This window comes from Pelobates fuscus, chromosome 7, assembly GCF_036172605.1.
Source record: "Pelobates fuscus isolate aPelFus1 chromosome 7, aPelFus1.pri, whole genome shotgun sequence".
Classification (NCBI taxonomy): Eukaryota; Metazoa; Chordata; class Amphibia; order Anura; family Pelobatidae; genus Pelobates; species Pelobates fuscus.
In genome coordinates, this window is record NC_086323.1 from 148622255 (window position 1) to 148649619 (window position 27365).

At 38.6% G+C, this 27365-nt stretch overlaps 1 protein-coding gene across 1 annotated transcript in view; it reads left to right on the forward strand.

Moving 5' to 3' along the window:
* The window catches only part of FRMD4B (FERM domain containing 4B), a 188174-nt gene extending 163809 nt beyond the window's left edge, over positions 1 to 24365 (forward strand). The window contains exons 12-23 of the mRNA XM_063426801.1: positions 8502 to 8578; positions 11271 to 11409; positions 11588 to 11720; positions 13356 to 13489; positions 13742 to 13861; positions 15726 to 15954; positions 16652 to 16705; positions 17070 to 17214; positions 18303 to 18422; positions 19105 to 19907; positions 22335 to 22467; positions 23677 to 24365. Of these exons, the coding sequence (XP_063282871.1) occupies positions 8502 to 8578; positions 11271 to 11409; positions 11588 to 11720; positions 13356 to 13489; positions 13742 to 13861; positions 15726 to 15954; positions 16652 to 16705; positions 17070 to 17214; positions 18303 to 18422; positions 19105 to 19907; positions 22335 to 22467; positions 23677 to 23800 (2211 nt within the window). The 3' untranslated portion in view covers positions 23801 to 24365. The remainder of the gene's footprint in view (positions 1 to 8501; positions 8579 to 11270; positions 11410 to 11587; positions 11721 to 13355; positions 13490 to 13741; positions 13862 to 15725; positions 15955 to 16651; positions 16706 to 17069; positions 17215 to 18302; positions 18423 to 19104; positions 19908 to 22334; positions 22468 to 23676) is intronic.
* Positions 24366 to 27365: the final 3000 nt, after the last annotated feature.

Below are 27365 nucleotides of genomic sequence, written 5' to 3' on the forward strand. Positions count from 1 at the left end.
TGCTGTTTGCTCTTCTGTGGTTTTGATTTTACTTAGGATTGTGGGTAAATTTGATTGGCAACTGAAACAGAACCTTGCTTACATTCCACCTATTGACAGGTTTTATCAACTGGAATGCTAGACATAATGGAAAGTAGCCCCTATGTATTTTATGAAAACTTGAGCATTCAGGGGGAAAAAAAATAAAGAGATTCAGCCACAGGGGAGCTATATAGAAGCAAATTAGATAAGGTAATATTTTTTTTATTATTGTAGAAATTCATCCTTCTATATTTCGTGGTATTTCTTGGGCATGTATGGCTAAATTTGGATCACAACACCCCCTGCTAGTGTGTGAACTCTGCACAGCCTTTTGATTCCGTATATAAACTCTCTTGAACCCTGCACTGTATTGTGACAGGTTCTAGTCAGTGCTTTAGCCCACTCATGTTGACATGACCCATGATGTCATGTCCTCTGTAGAAGAACGAGTTTCATAGTACCAGGGTGAGTAATACATCAACTAGCTGGTACAACAAAATATATTGGGCAATTGTATAGTTTGGAATGTCTTGGGAACTCATTATCACTAAAAACTCTCTCTCGAACGACTAACCCCATCTTAGATCGCTGATGGCTAATGTTGGTACTGCAGATGTTTGTATATTACACTTCCCATGATGCTTGGCCAACCAACAACCTGCAGCAGTGCAACGCTTCCATTTTACACATATTCTTTTTAGATTGAGTAACACAAATTGGTAGATCATCAAAAATGTTGATTACTTAGGTATAATGTCAGGCTTGCTTATTACAGGGAGAATTGTTAGAAATTCTAAATCCATTTCAAATTTCAGACCAAAATAGCAGAACTGGAAGGAAAATTTAATTATTTTTTTTTCCCCAATTTTGATAATTCTCCCTTTAGTGAATCACACTGTTTCCTAGTGAAGGCAAAATGAGAATCCTGGGACTTAAGGTTTGGGAACATCTGTTGGCAACCTGTTGGTTAACCCCTTTACGTTGGCACATTGCCCGGCCTCCAGCGTTTCATTGCTCAGTAGTAATCAGACTGGTTGCTTCATTCCTGCTCATGTGAAGACTTTAAGAAAGTGTCATATGAATGAGTGATCTTTTCCGGAGTGGATTTAAGGAAGTTTGATAACGTTCTGTTAAATGTAGCTTCTTGATCATCCACTGCATGCTACATTTCTCCTGTGGTCAGGCCTGTCACAACTGCTGTGATGTCACTAAAGATGTCAGCATTGGGGAAGTTCAGTCAAATGTTCTAATTTAAGCAAAATGTGGTTCGATAAAAAAAATCTTGAATGTGCATGCATTCAGTTTTCATTTTCCTGTTTTTGAAATGGCATTGTGAAAAAATGACATGTAATTCTTACTAACCATTCCATACAGTGTTAAAACATTTTTGAGCAGTTTAAATCTGAATGTAGAGAGTGCCTGGCCTCCCACAGCCCACCCCCTGCTAGAGATATGTCTAAAACAGACACTATTCAGTAGACATACCAATACATACCAGCAATCCGCATTGTGTGCAGTCAGCTGACTCTTGGCCAATCACCGCCACTGTTTGAGCTAATACTGCCTTATTATTCTAAGCAGTATAAAGAGGGTGGGCTGCCAGTGAGTCTTATTTAGTGTTAAGCTATTCAAAAACTGTTTAATACTAAACAGAATGCCAGCCCCAGGAGACTTTAGGCGCACTATAACTACTTCAATGAGCTGATGCAGTTACAGTTCTTTGAGTGCCCCTTTAATGTGTTTTCTCTCCTGCTCCTTATTATAAGTCTCCTTCTACATCTCCACCACCCTTTGTAACATTAACAATCTTTCTTCTACATTTGAAACATTTGCCCATCTAGTCTCCTTTCCATCAGTCCCCTCCATTCCCTCTGAATTAAGTAAACTTTGTTCCTCAATGTGAACTGAACTCACTGTAGCCATGTCCTTTTCTCTGATTACCACTGGCATCCTTTTATGGCACATCAGCCACTCTACGTATTGGTATTTATATAGCTCCAACTTATTCCGCAGCTCTCTCGCTCTTTCACTTTTCACATTTTCTTATTTTTAATTTTTTTCAGGACAACCACATCCATGCAAATACAAATACAAAAAAATAAAAAATGTCCTGCCAGTTTTTTTTTTTTTTTTGCAGTTTTATTATACATATTTATCAGGTAGGAGTATCCTATGCTAATGTATTTTGTTTATAATCCGTTTTTTTTTTTTTGTTTGTTTGTTTTTCTGGCTTGGATATTTTGACCTACGTTTTGGTTATCTGTCTATGTAATTTGTAGTGTGTTCCTAGCTCTTATAATCCACATTTTTAGTGAATGATTACCTTTTGAGAGCCAGAGGGACAAGCAATCAGATTAATAATTCTACGGTTCTCATGGTTCTAATGGTTGATCCAAAACGGCGAAGATTAAACCAGTTTAATTTCAGGGAAGGTTTTGTCATTATGCATGTTTGGAATGCATTCATTGATTACTCAGCCTGTGAGAAATGAATGACACAGCAGGCAAGGTGTGGTTTAAACAATATTACTCCTCATTTAAACCCCACTATTAGCACAAACTACGTCAGCATCCGAAGGCCGATTGATTTTTACAAGTCTGCTTAATATACACATACAGCATTGTTTACATTTTAGGAGAAAAAATATGACAAAGTTTTAAAAAGTGAAAGATGGGAAAAAAGTTCCTGAAATCACACTGAAATTGAAAAAATGTAAGTGTAAATAGAAACCAGGTTTTGTTTCAAAGGGGAAACTTAAATTTTGTTACCAAATATCCACATTTCTTTACATTCAGAATCGCGTGTAAAAGTGAATAAACACCAAAGTGAGTCTTTTAAGGCTCTTATGGAGTCATAACGCAGACTTCAGAGATATTGTTATACTACAACTCCCATAATGGTCTATCGGTAGCATACCTTCCAATAGCCCCTATTTAGGAGGGACAGTCCCTATTTTAGATCCAAATCCCTCTGTCCTGCTGTTCCTAAGGTTCCTCTTTTCTAGGAGCTCAGTATTCTTGATGTCTGAATTTATACCAAAGCCATAAAACTCACAGAACTCTGCCCTTTAGAGGGTTACTTAAACCAAAGAAAAGTTTTTAATAAAACCATTTTCTGTCAGAGTAACCCTTGCTGTCCTGTACCACCTCAAAACTGAAAACAAAATAAAACTAAAACAGTTCTGCGGTCCAGTAACAAGGCCAGGTTCTGTCAACCTCCCTCTGCTAGAGGGGCTGGATGTTAGAGAGGATAGGCTGAGGGGGGAGGTCTTTGGTGCCATTGATTGTCTGTTGCCAGCATGCTTTCTGTGCAGACAGACGTGTAATATACACAGAATTAACATTAGCCAGGTCGGAAGTCTTGTTCTGTAGATAAAATAAATTGGGTCCACACACTAAGGATTGCTGCAGGAAGGCCAGTTAAATGTAACAAAAACTGCAACGTTTCGGCCTACATAGAGGCCTTCATCAAGAAAGTCTTGCTCTGGGCTGGCTCATGATGCAGCTGTAGGTGGAATTATACCTTGTCACTACTTATATCTCTGTGTCCTTCTTTGTCCATTTGAAATGTTGGGAAGTATACAGCAGCATAATAGGAGTTGTACTCCATAGGCACCTGTGGGATTCTGTTTGACTCCCCTGTGTTAGGGAGTGTCCTTATCAAGCAGCCTTGGGCTCATAAGTCATTTGTTTTCTTGCCAAAAGAAAGGTAAATAGCCTACATCTAATTACACAAAACGCTGATATTCATCATCATAGTAAAGCTGCTGCTGACAATGCATGGTACAGAAGCCAACCTTGTCCATGTGTGTGTCCTGGTTTGTAATATATCACAATAAGATACAAGACCAATTTATTATTCCATTTTCTATATTATCTATATCAGTACTGTTAACATGGGAGGAAGATTCTGTTAAACCTGGGCCGGTTAGGCTTCTAAAATATGTAACGACCAGTCTTCACTGTTCATCTATCCAGTTACTAGGATAAAAGAGAATCACATCCTTTGCAGGTCATGCGTGGACCCCAGTTTTGCCAAAACCAGTTATTAGTAACATTAAATGGTCCGACACAACTTGATATAATACAGGTTTGTTTTATTTGATCCCTACAACAAGTAACCTTTCGCCCTAGAGCGAGAACTTCTCATTCAAAGGCCTCTATGCTAATGAAGACTCTTCAGTAAGTTGAAATGTTGTCTGCCTATTCTCCAAAATTTATGGAATTGAAAAGAAAATTGCAACATTTAGCTATAAATGGTTTAATTTAAAAATTGTCCAACTTGGCTATAGTCACCGCTTATGATCATTGTAGCTATGAAACCCTGTATTGGTTTTGATGGAATTATTTTACCAAATTCATATTGAATTGTTTGAATCTGAAAGATATATTTCAAAACGTAGGTAAAATAGTTCAGATGTAACTAAAGAATGGGGTAGATTGAAGTACACTGATAGATGGGAGTCGGACTTAGGGGAGGAACTGGAAGGAATCGAATGGCAGGAGATCTGGGAAGCCACCAAGAGCGCTTCTATATGTGTCACGCAACAGGAGCAGGCATGGAAAACCATGCTTAGGTGGTATACTACTCCAATCACCTTACACAAAATGCGCAAGATAGATACGGACGAATGCTGGAGGGGATGCGGATTCCGAGGCACATATCTCCACATGTGGTGGGACTGCCCGAAAATCCACGGTTTCTGGAAGTCTGTCGAAGACCTAGTGCAACAGACCTTTGGCAAACCCCTGGCCTTGGACCCATGGATCTACCTGTTAAATAGATCTATTGAGGGAGGGACGGACGAGAAGAGAGCAGAAACTAGTACGGGCGATAACTTTAAGTGCACGCAGAGCGGTAGCAACGGCGTGGCTCTCACCTGGAGGCCCGGAGTTTGGGGGGGTGATCTCTAGGATAAAGGAAAGCAGAATCATGGACGATCTGACTGCTAGATTAAGAGGAACAACCGTGGCTTTCCAGAGGATATGGGAACCATGGGACAATAGTGTAATGGGCTCCAGTAACGATTGATGGGATGGATATCTGGTTTAAATCAGGATCTGACACTGCGGGGTCATTGTTGGAATGAGATTCTCCTCCCCATCCTCTATACCCACATATTTCTCTTCCTTCCATTTCATCTTCCTTGCTTCATCTCTTTTTCTCTTTTTCTATTTTTCTTCTTCACGTTCTTCATCTTGTTACTATACCCTTGGTTTACAAGGGTATCATTTCTGTTTTACCTTCTAATATTTCTCTTTGTCTCAGTCTATGTTGTCATTATTTACTTTCCTCACTCAGGCATGAGTATACTGACGGAGAATTGAGGATGCCTGAAGTACAGCCTCACATGGATCGAGTTAGGGCTCCTTTTTAGGATGCATAGCCTGATTAAAACTTACTAAATCCTCGATGGGAGGCAGGTGGAATAGACTTCATAAAGAGGCTTGTCTTATGGGCTGATATCGAATTTTGTGTTTTCAACTCTGGTCTCTAACATTTTGGCTTCTGCGCAAGCCACACAGTTGTATTACTCTTGCTATGCCTATCGTGTACAAAAATAAGGAATCTAGATAATGTAGCTATATAAAAACACAAAATCCTCGATGGGGGGCAAGTTGTATAGAATTTATAAAGTGGCTTGTCATATGGGCTGATGTCAATTATTGTGTTTTATAAGACTGCTCTTTTGTATTTTGGCTTCTGCGCAAGCCTTCAAGTTGTATTATCCTTGCCTTGCCTATCGTGTGCAAAAATAAAGAATTAAAAAAAAAAAAAAATAGTTCAGATGTAACCGTAACCAATTTAGGGTTTGCCTACATTTTGCAGTATACTTTTCATGTTCACTACCCTTTGCAGGATTATTCACTAAAGGGAAAATTGTCAATTTCAAATTCAATGCCAAAAAATAACCAAACAGAAAGCAGTCTCAATTCACCAATGTAATATTCATTGTATATGTATTTGTTTGTAATGGACGCGCACAAGAAAACTGCTTCCAAAAGCGGAATTTTATTACAAAAATTACTATTATTTAAAAATGTAAATGTTAAATAATATTTTTTTTAATAATTACAAATATAAGCACCAGGCATATGAAAAAAACCAAGCAATACATAATTTAATCCTGCTGAAAGTACTTGCACTGCTTGCATAGGTTTCAACATGTTTTTTCTAACCCTGGTTTATAAAACACTGCAGAATTTACTGACAATTTTCTAAGTAATTAATCTTTTTAAACCCAACATATCAGCTTGACTCCATTATGTGCACTGGGGGTAGGAGGAGAACCTATTGTTCAAGTAACCAGATTTAGTGATATGACTAGCCAAGGGCACGGTTTTTGTAATGTAAGGTCTTTTCCAGCAGATAGATAAAAAGGTTTGGCCTTATCTATGCAAATGGAGTGTCAGTGACTAGCTGCATATCCTGATTCCAGGCGTGATGTCAGGGCTGTGTCACTAAGTGGGTTGGTCTGGGGAGTGAAATTGGAGTTTCACCTTTCTAGTATCTCACAGCTTAGGGAGAGACCCAGGAAGTAAGCTCTCCCAACACTGCACGACTGCATTGACTTGGAGTGTACAAACTGTGTGGATTTATCAGGCAAAAATGGGGACCTAATTTTATTTATTTTTATTTATTTTTTTCCTGGAGGACAAGAAGTAGTAGGTAATGAATTAACTTCATGCTTCAGCAGCTATGCTGACATTGAACGAGATCATTGATCTGTTTTGTCCTTTGGCTTTGCAGTATTTTTTTTTTTTTCTGGGAAAGAGACTCTGGGAAGATGAGATCCATGTAATTATTTGCTTTCCAGGGCTGTGATACAGGGCTCACCCTTCTAGAACTCTGAGGACAAGAGTTGTTGTGTATTTTTTTTTATTTTTTTTGAGAATGTGTTACTTTGTGTAATTTATCATAACTTTATGTATTTGTTACCAATAGTTAGCTATTGTATCTTGTTTATATTGTTGCAGATTAATAGTTATGTTTCTAAGAAGTAACTAGTAATGAGGGTAGCATGAATGGGATTTATAAAGCTACAACAAGATACAACTGGGATATTTAGGCTGACTTAGAAACAATATACAGATTTGAAATGCCTGGAGCATGTGTTGTGGCTGGGTGCCAATTTATTAACGTGTTACTCTTTTTACAAGATCAAAATACACAAATAGTTTATAATGTGTGTATCTACAGCAGGGAAAGCCAACAAGTAGTATTATGGTTATTTGATAGAGGATTGTGGGAAGTGTAGTTCTACAACATAGGCAGTTCCAAGGTTGCTGGTCTGTATAGTTAGTGTAGGTTTGTTTTCTTTTAACCCCTTAAGGACCAAACTTCTGGAATAAAAGGGAATCATGACATGTCACACATGTCATGTGTCCTTAAGGGGTTAATAGAAATAGACAATATTGTGTTTTTAGCATAATTTGTTTCTGGGTACATGCTGTGTACTCAGTCAGGCTGCACTGCTAATAAGAGTAAATTATGCTACAAATGTAAAATAACTGCATATGTACACATATTTAATCAAGCAAATGGCATATGCAGCAATGCGATTTATGTAGTATATCTGTATGTGTTTACTAAACAGTGTGCTTTTATATGAAAATGAATTTGATATGAACAGTTTATTTGGGAAGTTTGTATATCTGTTGTTACGTGCATAAAATAGTAGTGGGTTTCGGTCTTGACCCAAGAGTTTGAGGTCACTTGGATTATACGTATGTGAAGAAAACCCATTTTGATGAGTACTGAATATAAAGTATATTTAGAGATAAATATTACTTAATCATATATATATGTCTGTGCATGTTATGACTGTTTCGGTGATTGTCTGCTTTGGCTGAAAATGTAATTATTTGAAAGAAAATCAAATCAGCTGGTAAGAATGGCCCTGTTGCTGCTTTGCATGGAATTACAAGGTGCTGGTATACAGTAATTTGACCTTTTTTATATTTCATATAATTAATAAAACATATTCTGAAATACCGAACCAACTCACCCATAAGTTTTAGAAAAATACCGATTTGTAATTGTAAGCCATGTCCTATGTCGGTGTTACACTAAATTTCAGATTTTATACCAGCAATGATTATGAAAGACATGTATACTATATCTGTTTTTTAATGTTTACACAGAATGTGCTGAAAAAGTATATAAAAAATAAATAAATTAAAAAATCATTGCAAAGATAGTGGGTTTTTATTTAGTAAAAGTGACATTTTTACGAGGACCGTGTACTGTGGTGTGTCCTTCTTTGTTTTATTGCAGCTTGCATTGTGTGTTCCGTGCGTATTTCAGCTCTTTATTTTCACCATAAATAATGTTGGTTGTTGGCATTGGAGCTTGATTTAGACGTTTAATTGCTTTGTCATATTCCCTGTGGTTGTAAAACATCGGATCTGAAACATGCATTGTAGTAAATGGAAAAATATGCAGTTATTTATGCCTTTTTCCTTCTCTTTTATTCCTAGCTATTTCAGTGGAAGCAGCTTGAGAATTTGTATTTCAGAGAAAAGAAATTTGCTGTAGAAGTTCACGACCCCCGCCGGTGAGTCTTGTTTGCCACCATAGTATGTTTGGGTGAACACACTGCAGGTGGAGGTATATTTATCAAACATTCCATTCTAATTACCAGTTGGAATATATTGTTAACCATTCAGCTGAATTATTTATTAAAGTTGCTCAGAGTCCAAAACATTGGGCCACCAGTACCAGAATACATTCAATCACATAATGGGAGAAGAGAATAATAACTAGTTTGGGGGGAGGGGGAAGAAGAGTAGAGGGTGGATGAATGGACTCCTGAGGCTTGTGGTTCCCAGACAGTTACCAAGTTAACATATAGCCAAAGATTTCCATGAGCTTTATGGGATGAAGTGATCCCCAGACCAATGTCTGTAAGATTGTGCATCAAGTTCGTATCACTGATTTATACAAAGAGTCATTGACCATGACAGGGAATCCACGCTTCTCCATGTTGCAGAAAGAGATGAATGTTTTTTTGTTTTTTTTTAATTCTTTATTTTTGTAGCGCATATATGTAACATAAGTAGGCGAGAGGTGCCCCAAAGGCAGTCCTCCAGCTTATCCCACGCGGAACATCCGGGGCACAAGAGTAACATGCACAATTTTACATTTAAAACCGGTTTAAGCATGCGAATACCTTAGTAGATTGTGAATATGGTCTAGGAGTATAAGCAGTTTCGGCATTGCAGTTTCGACTAAACATAGACACCTATACTGCATACATGGTTAGTTTCCTACGGTTAGTACAGGCATATATCTATAGTTATACATTGTTAGCTTGGTATTTAGACTAGCGTAACCACACTTTAGCGTTGGTAAATATAAAGTTATGTGGGTCAGGCAAGATAGAGAAGATAACGCTAAACCAAAGGCTGCATAGGTTAAAGTGGGTTAGGGTTAGTTAGCTTAGTAAGTGAAATAAGGGATTATACTGATACGTTGGATCAAAAAGCTTAATTTATGAACATGCTGGGTCTAATTCGTGAGCTTTGCAAAAAATATCACCCTGGCTGGTCTAAGGGGCATGTACTGATACCGGCTCCAGGGGCTGACTGCATGGCGGGCATGACATCTCGCTGGTAGGGGTGGATCGTTCTGCTGTGTCCGTGTGACAGTGCATGAGTGTCCGCCAGAGCAGGGATCTGAGCAGGGTTCAACCATGCGTGCCGTTGGGCTCTTCGTTGGTTTCGCTGTGGAAGTGCCTTGCTTGACTGCTGTGTTGGAAGTCACTGACAGGGGTAGTCGCTGTGCGGTGTGCCATGCGTACATTTTCTGGATTTCCCGAGGTGAGCGCCTGTCAGGACGGCTGTTTGGGCACTGTGTGATATAGTTGGCTGCTGGATGAGACTGTTGCCATGGCCGCCCGTGATCAGAAGGTAAGTGCAGGTTGCAATTCTGGTCGGCCTTGCTGTGGGAGTTCCTCTATCTGCTGCGAGGTGAGCAGTCTCTGGTGGTGGAAGGCCGGGTGCAGTGTGGGCCGGTTCCGCTGCCCTTGTGGCTCGCGCTAGGCCTCCTCCGCTGCTCGCCTGTGGCGAGGTCCGTGTGGTGGGCTGGCAAGTAGTCGCTTGTGGGGTTGCGGTATTTAGTGTGTGGAGCTGGTGTTCTTCCGGCCCCCTGGGCCCTTGTCCAGAGACCCATTTCGTTGCTCTACTCCCTGCGAGGGCGCACTCCCTTTCCCCGGCCCCTGCGCACATGGTAATCGCCATCTTGGATGCCGTGTTCAGGCCTATGGGTATGATGGTGGTGCCGTCGGGCCCTGGATGTGTAGCCTCTGGGTGATGACCGGGATCTCCCCCGCCGGTCCATAGGAGGGGGAACAGGGCCAGGACCGCCTGGGTCTCGATCTCCGGCTTGGTACCTTTAGGCAGGATAGTGGGGCAGCGGCCGCCTGCCCCTCTCACCGCCGGCGTAGGCCCCAACTTGGTAGTCGTGGGCTTCACCTCCTGGGGACTGTAGCTGCGGGAGCCAGCCTCTCCCAGGACCCGGTAATCTCGTTGATCTGAGGGCCCTTGCTGCCGGTTAGTAGGTAGGTCGTTTGCCATATTTTTAAAGCTTATTTGTGGGTATAGTGCAGGAGCTGAACTTGTGTGCGACCTTCAAGCTCGGCGGTCCGGCCCCGCCCCCCTAATGTTTTTTTTTTATGCTACTTTTTGTCTGAGCATTTGTTACATCACAACCCCACCTCTTGCGCCATGGTTTATATTGCCTATTGGTCATTCATGATTCCAGTCTGCAGCAATATTGCTGCATGGAGATCTAAAATCTATTCCAATATAAGTGCTTTAATTGATGATACCACTTATAAACTGGGCATTGGAAACAACATCTATTTGCTGTCAAAAAGAGACATGCATATCTAAATGAGTTCATGTTGTAAATTGCTGGTTCTACAAAAACAAATACAATTTGGAGCTGAATCATGGACAGAATCAACAGAATTGAATTTAGTTTACTTGCTTTAGGTCATATACAATAATTTCTTGTAGTGAAATGAATATTTAATTATAAATGCTCAAGGAATGGGTAGCCATTTTAAAATGTGCCAGTGTGTAAATATCTGATATTGTATTTAAATGTATATAAATGTATTTATTTGAATAACCTTGTATTAGTTGCATTTACAGTACCTGCATTGTGTTACGTATCACTCCTAGTCATTTTAATGTTAAATGTTTTAAATGATGACCTGCTAAGTGTTGTTCTTGAATTTTCAGAATATCTGCGTCAAGACGAACCTTTGGACAGAGCAGTCTTGTAGTTCAAACCTGGTATGCAAACCATTCTCTAATCAAGTCCATATGGGTTATGGCAATTAGCCAACATCAGTTTTACTTGGACAGAAAGCAGAGCAAGGTAAACTCACCATTACATTTTGAGATTTCCAAATAATTTTACCAATTCCTCACTTGCTCCCTATGACCTCAAATACAAAATGGCTGCTCCAATACAGCTTGCAAAAACATGTTAGACTTTGTCTTTGGTAATGGTTTCCCTCTTTTGTTTATTTAGTTTACTTGTTGATCTTTTGCAGGCAAAAATTCCAACAGCCCGGAGTATGGACAGCATTGCTATGGAATTAACTGAATCAGGAACCAAAGTTACAAAAATGGTTGAGGGAAAAAATCCATTAATCATGGCGAGCAATGGCAGCTTAATATCTTCTGGTAAGTGTGAACTACATTTAATATATCATTGTGCTGAATTTGTATATATTATTATTTTTTTTTTCATGACCTCACATTGTACTTACTCCGACATACTATAGCATGTTGTTCTATGTCTTTCTCTATAGACTGTCTATATATCAATCTCTTTTCGACCCAAAACATAGCTATTTCTGTTTTTTTTTTTTGTTTTGTTTTTTCCAAGGACCAGTTAGAAATGTTGTTCAATGCAGGTTTATTGGTTCCTTTTCAATAAACGGCAGTGACAGGGGTGTGTAAAATTTGGAACTAGATGAACTAGTCGTTCTTCAACCTAAATTACTGTGTTAGTGTGTTATTACATTTTTTTAAGTTACAATTATTAAAGGACCACTCTAGTGCCAGGAAAGCATACTCGTTTTCCTGGCACTAGAGTGCCCTGAGGGTGCCCCCACCCTCAGGGACCCCCTCCCGCCCAGCTCTGGAAAGGGGAAAGGGGTAAAAACTTACCTTTTTCCAGCGTTGGGCGGGGAGCTCTCCTCCTCCTCTCCGCCTCCGTTCCTCCCCGTCGGCTGAATGCGCACGCGCGGCAAGAGCTGCGCGCGCATTCAGCCGGTCACATAGGAAAGCATTCATAATGCTTTTCTATGGACGCTTGCGTGCTCTCACTGTGATTTTCACAGTGAGAATCACGCAAGCGCCTCTAGCGGCTGTCAGTGAGACAGCCACTAGAGGAAATAGGGGAAGGCTTAACTAATTGATAAACATAGCAGTTTCTCTGAAACTGCTATGTTTATAAAAAAATTAGTTAACCCTAGCTGGACCTGGCACCCAGACCACTTCATTAAGCTGAAGTGGTCTGGGTGCCTAGAGTGGTCCTTTAAGATCGGATTACAATTTTAAACATTTGAAAGTCAGTGTGTCATAGAGGTGAGCAGATTAGTCTCTTTCTTTTTTCATTTTTTTTTTTTTTATAATTTTATAACCCACAGTCCACGAATCACTGAATCTTATTCAGTTTATCGCGGATCGTGTTAGCTGAAAATAAAACTTTTACGTTATTCACTTGAGCCTATAAAACTATCTGAAATGTTAACATCTTATGTTAAACGTTTATTTCTTATGATATATTGAATAACACCTGCGCACTTTGCATTATGTGTCTCTTGAGCTTAGTACATTTCCCAGCATGCAGTTGACGACAACTTCCTGAAAGTCTTGTCCAACTAATCCTTTTAATTGTGTGCAGCTAATTGTTTTTTACCTAGTGCAGGAACGAAGAGCTGTTAGAAGCACCCTTCACAAATGATCTAGAAATGTGAAGTTCTTACCCACAGATTTGCATTGCATAAGTAGAAACCATTAATTGTCATTGATGTCTTGTGTGGGGGTAATTTTAAACATTAATATTGGGATACTATTATACCTGTAGTCACACAAGCATTAAAATAAAAAACAAAAATGATAAAGTTGGAGATAAATCTGTATAGCTGAGAATTGAACACAAGGTGAATACAACAAGGAGTATACAAAATAATCTTGAATTTTTTTTTAATTTTTTTTTTTAGAGCTGAGCAACAAATGGCGTTGTTGTTTAGACTGTTCTTGAAATATATATTTATTTATTTATTTAAAACTTCTTTTTTTTTTTGACAGGTTCTCATGACTCCGAAGTTAGTGAAGACCAAAAAGTAGAGAAAATTCAGGAATTAAAGAAAAAAGAGAAGGATTTACAAGAAGTCCTCCTGAAAAAAATTGAAGAACTAAAGGCAATTTGCCTACGTGAAGCAGTAAGTAACACACTCTTTCAGATATGTATAACCAATCGTTTTGGATTCTTGCTAAGTTAGACCCAACCACAGAAAATAATCTCTTGCTCCTCGAGCTGGGTTCATATTCCTTTCAATGCTCAATAGGATTTTATGTCTTTCATGTTCACCGGGTATCCTTGAAATCCAAGTCACTATTTATTGACTTTGGTTTTGTACAAACTTTTTTTTTTTTAAAGTAATTATAAACTGTATTTTTTTTTTCTCAATTAGGTAATAACAGGGAAATTGCCTGATGAGTATCCTTTGAATCCTGGTGAAAAACCTCCTTTGGTCCGAAGAAGAATGGGCACTGCCTTTAAACTGGATGATGACATTCTTCTCAATGATGAGGTAGGCAAATTATTATTTTTATTATATTATAAATAAAGTAGGCTTCGAAAGTGACTTGGCAAGATATGCAGAAACCCTGAAGATAGCAGAGACCCCTGAAGGTGACAAACCCGCTAGGTGTGCTGTGGCCAGGGAAGAATCTGAGAGCAAGGATACTTAACTGAAGCTATCAATTGTAGGTGTTCTTCTTCAGCTTCTCGTACTTTCTCTGCCAGGAGCTCACGTCACTGCTGTTCTCTGGGAACACCGCAGCTGACACTGGAGGGAAGACAATTAGCAAAAAATAAAAAATTGCATATATTAAAATATCATATAAAACTTTAACATATTTTTTTTTTTTTTTTTTTTTTTTTGCTTGATAGTTCCCTTTAAAAGGAATATATGTATAGATTGGAAAACCCATCAGATGTCTGATTATTAGCTTTCCTACTATGTCAATTACTGTATCCTTATAGTTGATTTGTCTGAAACCACATGATCTTGTGGACTTTGAATATTACATGATCGCTAATCTACCTTGGGACTAGATATTAAAGCTTTAACAGTTTATGTGAGTGCACGGAGAAGGTGTGCCATCGAAGAGACAGGTTTTGCAGGAAATGAAGGGTAGAGTCTCTCAGCTGTGAAAAAATAGGTATCACTACTAGGTTTTTTCCGTTTTAAAAACAGAAAATTATATTCTAGAATTCAAAGGTGCTGCTTCTAAACAAGGTGTTTAGATACGTCTTCCCTAAATTTAACAAATGTAAAAATTCCCTAACGATTCCAGCTAACCATAACTGTTTTCATAAAGAAGTCCCCTTTTTGAAACCAGGAAACAAATTTACATTTTTCTTTAAAAACTTTTATTTTTTATTTTGTTTTAACTTAAGTTCTGCATGTATACTTGTTTCTTATAGAATCTTTGTTGGTGTATTTAACTTTCAACCTCCTTTTGACCAAACCGGTTTTGTTAAAGGAACACTCCAGTGCCAGAAAAACAATCCGTTTTCCTGGCACTGCAGGTTCCCTCTCCCTCCCGCCTCCCATCCCAGGTTGCTGAAGGGGTGAAAACCCCTTCAGGCACTTACCAAAGGCAGCGACGATGGCCCTCGTCGCTGCTTCTTCCGCTACCACTCCTCCCCTTCATTACATCAGCCGGCGGGGGGAGACTGATCCCGCCTGCCAGCTGGGGAGACCTAATGCGCATTAGACCTCTCCGTAGGAGAGCATTGAAAATGCTTTTCAATGCTCTCCTATGGGGATTTTAGCGATGCTGGAGGTCCTCACATAGCGTGAGGACGTCCAGCAACGCTATAGCACAGAAAACCTGTGCTATGGACCAGGAAGTGCCCTATAGTGGCTGTCTAGTAGACAGCCACTAGGGGAGGACTTAACCCTGCAAAGTAATTATTGCAGTTGCAGGGTTAAGGGTAGTGGGAGTTGGCACCCAGACCACTCCAATGGGCAGAAGTGGCCTGGGCGCCTGGAGTGTCCCTTTAATGGATTTGGTTCATCAGTAGAACAAAGCTTTTTGCATATATCAGAGTACGTGTGTAAGGAATGGATGTGCTACTGATAGATTCCAATAGTGACTTAATATGGAGGAATCTCTTACTTTGTAGCCCCTGTTAGACACTTTGTTTTATCCTAACCGTTCCTGTTAAGCACTTCATTCTCTAGAGTAACAAAGCTAGGAAAATGTATAATTGAGATAATCATGGTAATCTCCATATTCAATCTAAGTTTTTTTGCTTTAACACAAGAAGCAGAGTGAAAGCCGCTGTATATATCGATATTAGCAATGTCATTTTCAAAACTCTTTTCCAAAAATTCCAATTTTGCTAAAATTGTGATTTTGATTTATTTTTTCCTACTTGTTCAGGATTCCGAGTTGCAAAATCTAGAGCGTAAATTCCTACTCCAACAAAAAGTGGTAGAAGCTACAAAGAAACTCGCAACTGAGCCGGATATGGGCAAGAATGTCAAGAAGAAGAGAAAGCAGGACTATAGTGATGCAATAAAAAAACTCCAAGAGCTGGAGAGTACTATAAATGAATATCGCGTCAAAAGCGGACGTGACCCTACAAAAAGAGCATCTCTTCTCATACAGGGTAAGACTATTGGTTTAGATGCTTTCAACTAGTAATATTTACATACCAAACTCGACCTTACAGCAATGTCTTGTTGGGGCTTCAAGGAACAATGCTACTTAACTAGCAGCTCTGCTTAGAAAGACAATCTCAAAGAACAGTGTTCTCCTGTTATCATGATTGACACTTTGGAAGGAGTCTTGCGTGTCCAGATATCTGTGCATTAAAGGGACACTATAGGCACCCAGACCACTTCAGCTTATTGAAGTGGTCTGGGTGCACTGTCCCAGCACCCTTAACCCTGCAAAGCTTATTATTGCAGTTTTTATTATAAAAAAAATATCCTTTAGTGGCTGTCTACGTGACAGAATGGGTTTTTAATCACTTCTGTTGCATGGGGGCTTGGCAGAGTGGGAAGTTATAGTGCCAGGAAAACAAGTTTGTTTCTGACACTATAGTTTCCCTTTAAATGCATATTTTAGTGATGTCTGGAAGGAAACTGGACACATAAACTAGACTGTTGGGTTTCTGTGAACATAAGTTGTATTCTCTACATCTACTCTATCTGGTAAAATTCCATAATTTAAAAAGTGTTACACTTGTAAGTAATACTATGCATCGCTTATAATAATGATTGGGTCTGACATTGGAAGAATTGTATCTAATGCAATATATATTTTTTTTACATTTTATTAACACCACCCCATTCTTCTTCTAGATGATATTATACCATCTGAGAGCAGCTCATTGTCTGAAACTACGCTAGATGATGGTAAGTCCCAATAACATTAAAACCTCTTTAAATTGACTAAGGCCTCCAGGTCATTGAGCAATAGATTAATGCATACTGATTACAATGTATAATTGTGTAATGAGTCCAGTCTGGAAAAAAAATATTCCCTTATTCATAAATGTATTATGAAATGTCTTTAGAAAAATTGATGCAATCCAGATATCTCTCAGATTAGGTGGCATTTGTAGTTGCCGTTGATAAATGATCTATTGGTATTTTTAGCTCAATAAATGTTACAGCCGCACAGGGAAGTACCTGACCGTTATACCATTGCTCTATCTGCATGTTAAGTATTAACTTGGACACTTAGACTTTTCCATTTCTTTTTATTTGTTTTCACTAGATGAGTCAGTCTTGTTTCAAGGCCAGAGGCCAAGCCCTGTGCACAGTTCTCCAAAAGGTCAACCTCCAAAGTCAGCTGGAGTAGAGAGAAGCCTTTCCAGGAAATCCTCCCTAAATGATCAGTTTTCGGACATGCGTCTGTCGAGGTACGAAATAGCCAGATGCTTACGTGTGCCATGCTGCATACAACTTGCATAAACTCAATCTGAAACCGCATTTAACCACAACAAAGCAGCTCACACCAGTTACTTGTTAAGCGCTCTTTCAGATGGAGTCACATGTAGCATTTATGTATTTTAAAGCCGATTAGCCTTGGGGGTTTATTCACTAAACAGCAGAATGCTAAACAGCACATTGAATTACAAACCAAATTGAAAAATTCAAGCTTAAGATATCTAATCTGAAAAAAACAAACAAAAAAACTGCACTAGTCAGGGCATGAATATTTTAGTTTGAATATTACATTTTGGTTTTCAGGTTAGTACGCTGCACTGTTTATAGTCCATAAGGTTTTTAGATGTGTTCCAGTGTTTATAATTCTTCTTAAAGAACCAGTTTAAAGAGTACTGGGTGATTGGACTGCCACTCTATATAGATTATAGAAATATATAGGTGTTAAATCAGTGTAAGCAATATTATGAATAGCCATAGCATAGTAAAATATTTTTCCATGTATGTGTTAGTAAACTAAGTCACATCTCCCAATACTGGGAAGTATGGAATATGGATGGGTGGCTGTGCTTTCAAGGGGGCTGTCACCAACACAGAAACTTGTATCACTGGCGGCATCTGCTATGGGCTGATCTGTTCAGGAAGTAGGCATAGCCACCCACTAAAGAGATATATCATTAGCCTGGCATCAACATACAGGACCATGGTCCTAGTGCCCACTGCAAATGTGGCTGATACGCTGTGCTACCCGGGACAGTTCCTTAGTGTACCCCAATGTGGGACACCAGGGAACTAAATTGGGGTGTTGTGACATTCCAGAACTAAGCTTTCAGCTTTCAGTGTATATTTAAAGTTAATTCTTTGAACGATAGAGAGAGTGTGTGTGTGTGTGTGTGTGTGTATGTGTGTAAATGTGCATCTTATAAAGTCTTCAAAAATAAAAAGCAAGAAATCTAACTGTGAATTGCTCAAATGTTTCAAAATACAACAACATTTATGTAAATTATGTTTATATTATATTTTGTTGTTTAACTAATATTTACAATTTTATTTGTAGTCACAGAGAGCCAACATCGACACACAGCAGCCCATACAAAACATCAGAGAGAAAATCTCATGGGGGTCGTAGCATGCCTTCCACTCCTGTTCTAACACGCAATGCCTACAGCAGCAACCACCTTCAGTAAGTTAGTATATTAGAAATCTTAACACAACAGTCTGCCCTCGATTTACCATTCTCAGCAATCTGGTAGGTTAGACATGTGGTCAGTAGTTCCAGACAGCCTTCTGGTTAAGCATGCCCAAAATTGACATGACATCAGGGCAGCTGGAGTTTTATAGTGGGCCATGACCAGAAAATATGCATCTGTTACTAACTAGATGTGCTACAGTTGTATTTGGAACACTATTGCCATCACCCTTATACAAGTCAGCTGAGGGTGGTGAGATCTGTATTCCAGCAATAGCTGTAATATGCCTGCCATAAAATGATTGTTTCTCTGGTTTGACTAATGTTCTTGGCTGTACTTTACAGCATGACTACGTGTTGAGATATCAATGTGTAACTGAATCTTGGTATGAATCGCTTCTCATTTCCAAATGAGTTTATGAACCTTCCACGGTCATAGTTTGTGACTCCTATATTACCGATTACTTTATGAAACATTTACAGACAAATGTAAACTATTAAAATGTCATAAACTTGTCTTTTTAGAGTTAGCATTGACTGTTTTAAAGACCTTGTAGAAATTCTACAAGAACCAGTAAAATTCATGAACTGAGTCACTATTTCCCACTACTCCTTGCACTCTCTCCTGTCCTTAACCTTTTATGCTTTTAATCACTGTTTCTTTTGGTATCTTCAGGAATGAAGGCGTAAGTGGCTACACCATGCAGCGTAGAGGCAGCTTAGAGTCCCACGGCCCTCTCCTTTCTGATGTGGTTGATGCCAAGGCAACATTTACAATCTCGAAAAATCAAAGAAGTAACAGCACAGAGATTCTTGATGACGGTTCATCTTACACTAGCCAGTCCAGTTCAGAATACTACAGTACTCCTCCCAAGCAAAACCCTTGTTACACCACTCAGACATTGGATAATCGCTCGAGGGACAGGAGACGGCACAGAAAGCAGAACTTCTTGGCAGCAAATTCTGGGAGCATGCCAAATTTAGCACACAAAGATGCACGAAACAGTGTTTACCAAATGACTCAGAACCAACCATCAACCTCAAGTTATTATATCGCAGGATATTCTGGTTACCCTGACATTGACCCCTACTACAATGGCGCATACATTTATGAGAATGATACAGAGGGACAATATACTGTAAACCCCACCTATCGCTCTTCGGCACACTATGCATATGACCAGTACAGGGATTCACGATATGACCCAGATCAGTTTGTGCCTCACAACCCCTATGCCACAATGCGGCTTCCGAGGAAGAAAAATGCAAAAACCACTGAACAGATTACGAAAAACATTAACAAAGCAATTGTAGCAGAACATCTGCGGGGGTGGTACAACAGAGCTGCCTACCAGAAGGAACCTATTCATGGAATACATGGAATGGTTGAGTCTGATCGGGGGTCACAGAGGAGCTTATGCTATGCAACTATGCAAGTCCCAGCATCTCCAAGTTCCAGAGCTCCATCTTGCGCCTCAGGTACGGAAAACATCTTCTTAATTTATGGTATTACCCAGCACTGCAGGTGACCTAAATAGAAAATAGAGCCAGCCTGGCATCAACATCTTTGAATTGTGTATTTAGTGAAGTGGGAGGAAGAAGAGGGCCCAGAATAAAATAAATTAGTAGATTGTGCATTTCGCATGTAATGAACAAATCAAATGCCTTTTAATCTGCTCCAGAACAAATTGATCCATCTGGTATTCACCTATGGAGTCTTTGTCTTCATTGAATAAGACTCAACAGGTAAATCCCGAACTGATCTATTGGTCGAGTGTAGATTAAAAGGCATTTGATATATTTGTAGCACCTGAAATGCATTTGTGCCTCAAAATTAAATTTCAATCCAGCTCAGTCCTGGCACTGCCTGGCACACATTGCAAATGAAGAGGGAAAAATAGAAACATTGTTTCATTCTCATCTTCTCTATGTAATTTCTCTATGTTGGCAGTCAGGTTTAAATAAAAGAGTTTATAACAATGATTAACAGGAAGATAAGATGGAGGTGCCCAGTTACAGGATTAAGAAGTATGGATTTTTTTTTTTCTTTAAGCCTCCTGTATACATATTTGTTAAATATAGGGGATAGGTAAACATAATATTAAATATACTGGGATCAACAGTCCCCATTTAATGCCTACTCACCAGGAACTGAGAATGAAGTTAAACATTTTAGAACAAAATTCTCAAGATCGAAAATAAGCCAAACTTGAGAATTTTTTTTTTTAATCCTTGTCTGCTTTTTCACTTCTTGGTTTAGTGAATAACCAGTCTTAAAATTAAAACTGAAACACAATAGGTGTGGAGGAACACAAAGGAAAATCCAAATTGTGGTGCCTGTGCCAAGAGTCCAACCCTTCTTTCAATGATAAAAAAGAAAATAATAGGAGTAGGTGATGAGTCCCACTAGGGGAAACCAACATCAGGAGAGCTCCACTGTATAAAAAATGAGGAAGGGAGGCCCTACCTTTAATCAATCTAAGGATAAAAAGGGATATGCAAACAAAAAGTATAACTTGAAAAAAAGGGAGATCTACTAAATGGTGCCCAGGGGATCAATTGTCTGGAGTACTAGCTAGCATCTAAGTTCCAGTTCCCCTAGTGTCCGACTGACAGGAAGGTAGTGTAAACGAGGTTAGGGAGAGAGAAGAGGCACAGGGTCCCTAGAGAACAAGGGACCGGGTAATCAGGTCTAAACACAGATGAAAAGCCTCACACAAACAAAAAAACAAAAATCAAATAAAAATAAATAAATCTCTCAATTCACCCTAAAAGTTACCTCGACACCGTGGTCTAACCACTAGTGTCTACCTGAACCAACTCTCCCTACTAAAGTTATAAATAAACACCTAAAAATCAATAACCATAGTGGTAACAAAAATAAAAAAGTGTGTACTAGCGGTGTAAACACCTAGAGCACCAAAAGCGTACTACTCTAAAGTTGTATCAGCATAAATAACCTACTCGCAAGTATGACCTCACATGTTATGCCACAAAGCGACACCTATTAGCTTACTATATTAATGTGTTATGTATTCAGCAAAAAAAAAAAAAAAAGTGCATTGTTTATATAACCCCCACTGTAACTAATGTCATGAAACCTGCATATGGAATGCCATTGGGGTACCATATGTATGTCTGTAACCAATATACGCACTGCAAAAATAAAGAATTTAAAAAAAAAATTAAAAAAATAAAATAAAATAAAAAAAAAGTGCTACCAAGTGCAGAGATTAAAGAAAAAGAAAACGCTCGACGCGCGTTTCGCCGTGTTCAAAACGCCGTCGTCAGGAGCCTGTGAACATGAGCAGCTTGTTGTTCCATTTAAATACCTATTGCTGATGAAACATGCCCATCAGCTGTTCAATGTGGGAGTTCCTGAGGGGCGGAGTATCTAAGCTCTATTCTGCAGTCCACCAGAGGTGTGGCATGTCGTCAAAAAAGAAAATGAGACTGCAGTACTCGGCATAATCGGTGTAATGGTGGTTTATTCAGCCATCCAGCAGAATAGGCAATGTTTCGAAACTGGATGTATGTTTAGTAAGCCAGTTTATCGAAACGTTGCCAATTCTGTTGGATGGCTGAATAAACCACCATTGCACTATTTATGCTAAGTGCAGGAGTCTTATTTTCCTTTTGTATTAATTACAATTTTCAGGATTCTTCTTAATTTTTACCAGTCACAGATCTTAATACCACCACATAAAATAGAAAACAAGTCCAACGGCTGCAGAATTTCTCTCCACTAAATGTCAGGAGATTACCATTTCAAATCATAATTCCCACAGTTCTGTTAAATAAATAAATAAAAGCACCCACGTGTCTCCGTAGTCCTTTAAAAGCCATTTTATGGACGAAACTCTGTCATGACAATTCCGTTAATGAATAATTAATGTTCTATTCCAGTATCATCTACAAGTACAGTAGGAAGCCGCAGAGCTCAGCCTAGCACACTGGGGTATCCGGAATATAAGAGCGTGCCTCATTCATCCTACACCGGCTATTCTACTGCATACAGCACCACCCCACTGCAAAGCAGGTGAGTTAAAATTGTGGTCTAACCTGCATGTCGGCAGTGTCTGCATTCTAAGCCTCCACAAGACCTGAAAGGTGATGACAGCGCTGGTTCTCTTTAGAACTACATACAACAATCACATTCTTTCTCTCGCTTTCTTCTTCAGTTTTTTCTCACTCATGCCCTTTTCTATAGACTGCCAAATGTTTGTTTATGAGGCATAAAAGAAAAAAAAAATGAAAAATGATTCTCCTTCCTTGTTTGGTCACAGGGCTGGGCTCTATTTTAAGGCACAAATACCTCTATATAAAAAGTGTCACTTGGATTTATGTCTGATACTACAGAGTCTCTCCTGGAAGTGTTGTTATACTGGCAACCTCCTTTTAATGCATTGTATAGCTACTGCATTAAAGGAAGATTTCATCTATATTTTCATTGATTTTATTCTTTTTTTAATTTATATAAACAAGAGGAGCCCATAATCTAAACAAAAAATAATGAAGACAGCAGCTGCTTGCTGTGACTGATCCTCCTAAATCCTAATGATCACTGGTCGAATCCAGTGCAACCCATTGCTTATGATAGAGAAGCATTTAATCTGATGCTTTACAATGAGAAACATAAAACACATGCTGTATCCTCATGCTCTGCTTTACGTAGCCAAACTTGAAGGGTGAAGCTCATTTTGTGGCCAGCAGTTGTTAGAGGGATGGTTCTATCCAAACGTAAACACTGCAATTTCTCAGAAACAACAATGTTTTACATTCTACAAAAGGGCCTCGTTTTCGCACAAAAACACGTTTTTAAGATGAACTGCTGTTGGTACTTGGTATCCCTTTAAAAAAAAAAACAAAAAAAAATGCAGAACAAAAATAAAGATACATTTGAAGTTCCTAAAGTTCCTATTTGCAAAACTGTATCATCTTTACTTTTGTGACCTGTTTGAGTCCACGGATACTTATGTGACCTGTTAATAGTGTCATGGCTAAACAGTTGTTGTTTGACAACACAGCAATACCAAAATAATAATAAAAAAAAAAAATCATACCAGTAGGGCTGGAAAATCTAACACTACTTTTGTACTGTCCTCTCAATTAGCATTTCAGTCACTTCTTGTATGTGTCTCAGTTCTGTCTCTGTATATCTCCCAGTCAACCCTTATTGTATCTGTCTATGTTCGTTGTAGGTACCTTTTATTTTTGTAAATGCGTTATTTTCTGTTTTGATTCCTAGAAGTTTTTTCACTTGTCCTTCCCAGCTGGACGACTCGAACATCATTCCGTTAAACGATGACCAACTTCCAGATGACCATGAGCTATTGTGGCATGAAGATGGCAAACCAGGAACTTTAGTTTGAATGGACGATGTATTAATTTGGAGCCCTCACCTTACGTGCCTTTTACACATAGTTCTCTACCACCATACCTCCAAAGTTTTGAAATTTGATCAACCGAACTCCATCAAGGCACAAGTCCATAAGAAAAAAATCTAACATTCAGCTGGAAAGTTTCGCAAGATATGTTTGTTTTGTTCTCTGGCACAAAATAGCACTTGGCGCTTTTTTTTATTTCTATTTTTTTATTTTTAATATAGTAGGAAAGCACTTTGTGGAAGTTTTGACATAGGGTAAATGCCAAACTGTGAAGGTGACACCAACACATTAAGTAGTCTATGCCAACATTGGTTCTCCAGGAGTGTGTTCTATGTTTTGGTTTTTAAAAATATTTTTCCTTCACATTTTTTTATTGGAACACCAAGAAAATTCCGAGGTAAAGGCTACTTAAATAGAAAATTTTAAAAGAGAAAATGGTTTGTAAATGAAAATATGTTTGACATTAATATTGGAACATTCAAATGAAGGAGTTTAATGTGTGAATAGATGGATGTTGAATGAGTGTAACTTATATTTTGTGTATTTTTTTTTTTTTTAAATACCAAGTTGCTTCCGAAAAAGAAAAAATCCTTTAATTTTGTAATCAGACTTGTAAATATTAGAAATGTACATATGTGATCTGGGGTTCTTTCTAATTCCTTGTACTTTAAACTTTGTATGACTCTTCCACTAGTCAAATGCATTGATGGTTTTCCATGGTACAGCTCTGTTTTTATAAATGATCACTTAACTTTTTTATATGGAATTTATATACTCTGCAGGTCAGGTATTACAACAGTCTCATCTTTTTTGCTATAGGACAGGTATGTCTAACCTTGCTTCATCACCCATTGTTCCGTTCTAAGGATATCCAAACTTGGTCCTTCAGCAAGAGTTAGATAACATTTCCCAGAATTCTCAAACTGGCATAGTCCAATTGGATATCCCAGCAACAGAACAATTATCAACACAAAAATCAGTATTTGGAGAGTATGCATGGAATTTTCTATTGTTTTTATTTTCATTTTCCATTTCTCATTTCCATAACTCAAATAAGTCTTCAGGTGCCTGAGATGTTTTACTGTGCAATGTACTGTCAACTCTTTGCCACAGTAAGGCTTTAAAGAAACACTATAGTGTCAGGAGCACAAAAATGTATCCCTAACACTATAGTATTAAACCACTATTTAGATCATCGGCCCCCTGTCAGAGCAGTGTCTCCAACATGGCGCCAGTCTCACTGCAGCTGGCCCCGCCTCCGTGCCTGAGATTATCACTCCTCAAACTTGATGATCTCAGCCAATCCAATGCTTTCCCATAGGAAAGCATTTGGATGCCATTGCACATGCGCAGCAGTCAGTACATATGCATACCAGCATCTTCTCGTAGGGATGCATTGAATCAATGCATCTCTATGGAAACGTTTAGCGTCTCCATGCAGAGCGTGGGGACTCTTAATGCCAGTGCTGCACACTTTTCAGCACTGACACATTAAGCACCCCTAGTGGCTTTTTGTGTGATGGCCACTAGAGGTGGGCCTGGGCAGTAATGTGAACACTGCCTTTTCTATGAAAAGGCAGTGTTTACATTAAAAAGCCTGCAGGAACATGCTATAGACATTAAGCTGTAGTTGTTGGGGTGACTATAGTGTCCCTTTAAAATAAAAGGACTGGATCATTACTCTGATACCATGTAAGATTAATATATATATATGCTGCAGATCTCCAATTAAGCTAATACAGAACCTCTGCATGCATGTTTTATTTGTTCCAGATAAAATATAATTTTACCATAATTAGAACATTTTGAATTTCCTTTGTTATGCTTCTGTTTGAAGGCTCACATATTAATAAAGAGGAGGACAACACAGACCTCTAGCACAGTTTAAGATATATTCAGTGGTTTTAAGGACAGATCTTTGTTATAGTTAGTTGAAAAACTTTGTCTGTAAACGAAACGGCACACATTGCTGCAGAACCTCTTTGAAACCTGTGGGAATTATGCCGCTGAAGAGAGAGCTATGACCAGCTGCGGTTTTTGCCAAGAGTTTCTGTGGCAACATGATGGTCTAATGCACAAACCTAGTTGGTAGGTTGTATGGTCTTTTTCAATTTTCTTTGTTTTATTATCTTGGTTCTTAAACCAGCAATGTTATTTTCAATAATTAACCCTTTAAGGATACATGACGGAAATTTCCCGTCATGCTGGCCTTTTAATTCTGAAGCTGTGTTCTTAAGGGGTTGCCATTGACATTGTATCACCCTTTAAATCAACCTACTTCCCGCCTCACAATTCCTCCCAAAAGTTACGAGAAGAGGAAGAGATTAAGCCATGATGTCTTAATGGGAGCTCAACTTGGTCATTTCTTTGTTGAGAGGTGATAGGATACTTTGGAAATATAATTTAATATGAGCTTATTCAGAAGACAACTGTGCCATCTCTGTGAGTGTTAGTTCATAAAAAGGAACTATAAAACAGATGATAGATTCACAGTTCACATTGAAAGGCTTATTGTTTTGTTATTTTGAGCCCCCCCCCCCCCTCGCTTTTAAATTGCAAAGTATTCTAAAAGGGTCATGACTTTTCTCATTTCCAAAATGAAAAATGAGCACATAATACAGAATGTAACAGACTCAATTCTCACAAGACTGTGCACGCCTGGTCTGACGCCTATTGTTTGCTCTTATCTGGCTAACAAAACCCTTAACCCTCTGGGCATAGAGGCCAGTGCGATGCATGGCAAAGCTTCCTCTGATCTAAAGCTCTGGCATGCAGAAATTCAGTGAAACTATCACTTCTATCAAAAGTTTTATATATTACATTTTTTTTACTATATGTACAGGACTTTTTTTTTTTTTTTACATTTTTAAACTCATATTGTGTATAAAGTTTGGAAAATCAAGCTGGTTCTTAGACGTTTGTAACACTGGGATTTAGAAGAAAATCAAATAAAAAGGACAGGAAAAAAATATATAACTTATTTCTTTTAGATGAGCATTTCTGTAAAGAATCCCTTTCACATTTTTCTGTATTCCGAGAACTGTTTTTGTATGGGTGCAATAAAAGAGAAATTGTTACAAATCTGTTGTGTTCGTGGTCTAAATTGTCTGTTTACTTCTTACTCTCTAACACATTAACATTTAGGGTTATACACTAACTTCTGAACTGTAGCGACTTGAGATTTCAAATGGCAGAATACATCTGATTTGGAGAAATCCTCCAACTTTGCTATAGTCACAACATGGCTAGCCTGAATTTTGCACTAGTGAAAAACGTAACACACGGGTTTACTTACTAAACCTGAAGGGAAATATCAAGAATCAAAAAGGCGAACAAGAAATTATTCGCCAAAGAACAATAACTGCTGAACTGAAAAACCTGGCTATGTTTTCATATTGGCCATTTTGTCATACATTTTCTAATTCTCTTGTTTATTGTCTGCTTGGTAACACTGAATTTTGTGTTTGTAAAAATCCAAAGGGTCTCCATGTAGACCGAAAAATCTAGGTAGTTTAGTCTTCCTACATATAAAGAAGGGTTATGCAAATTA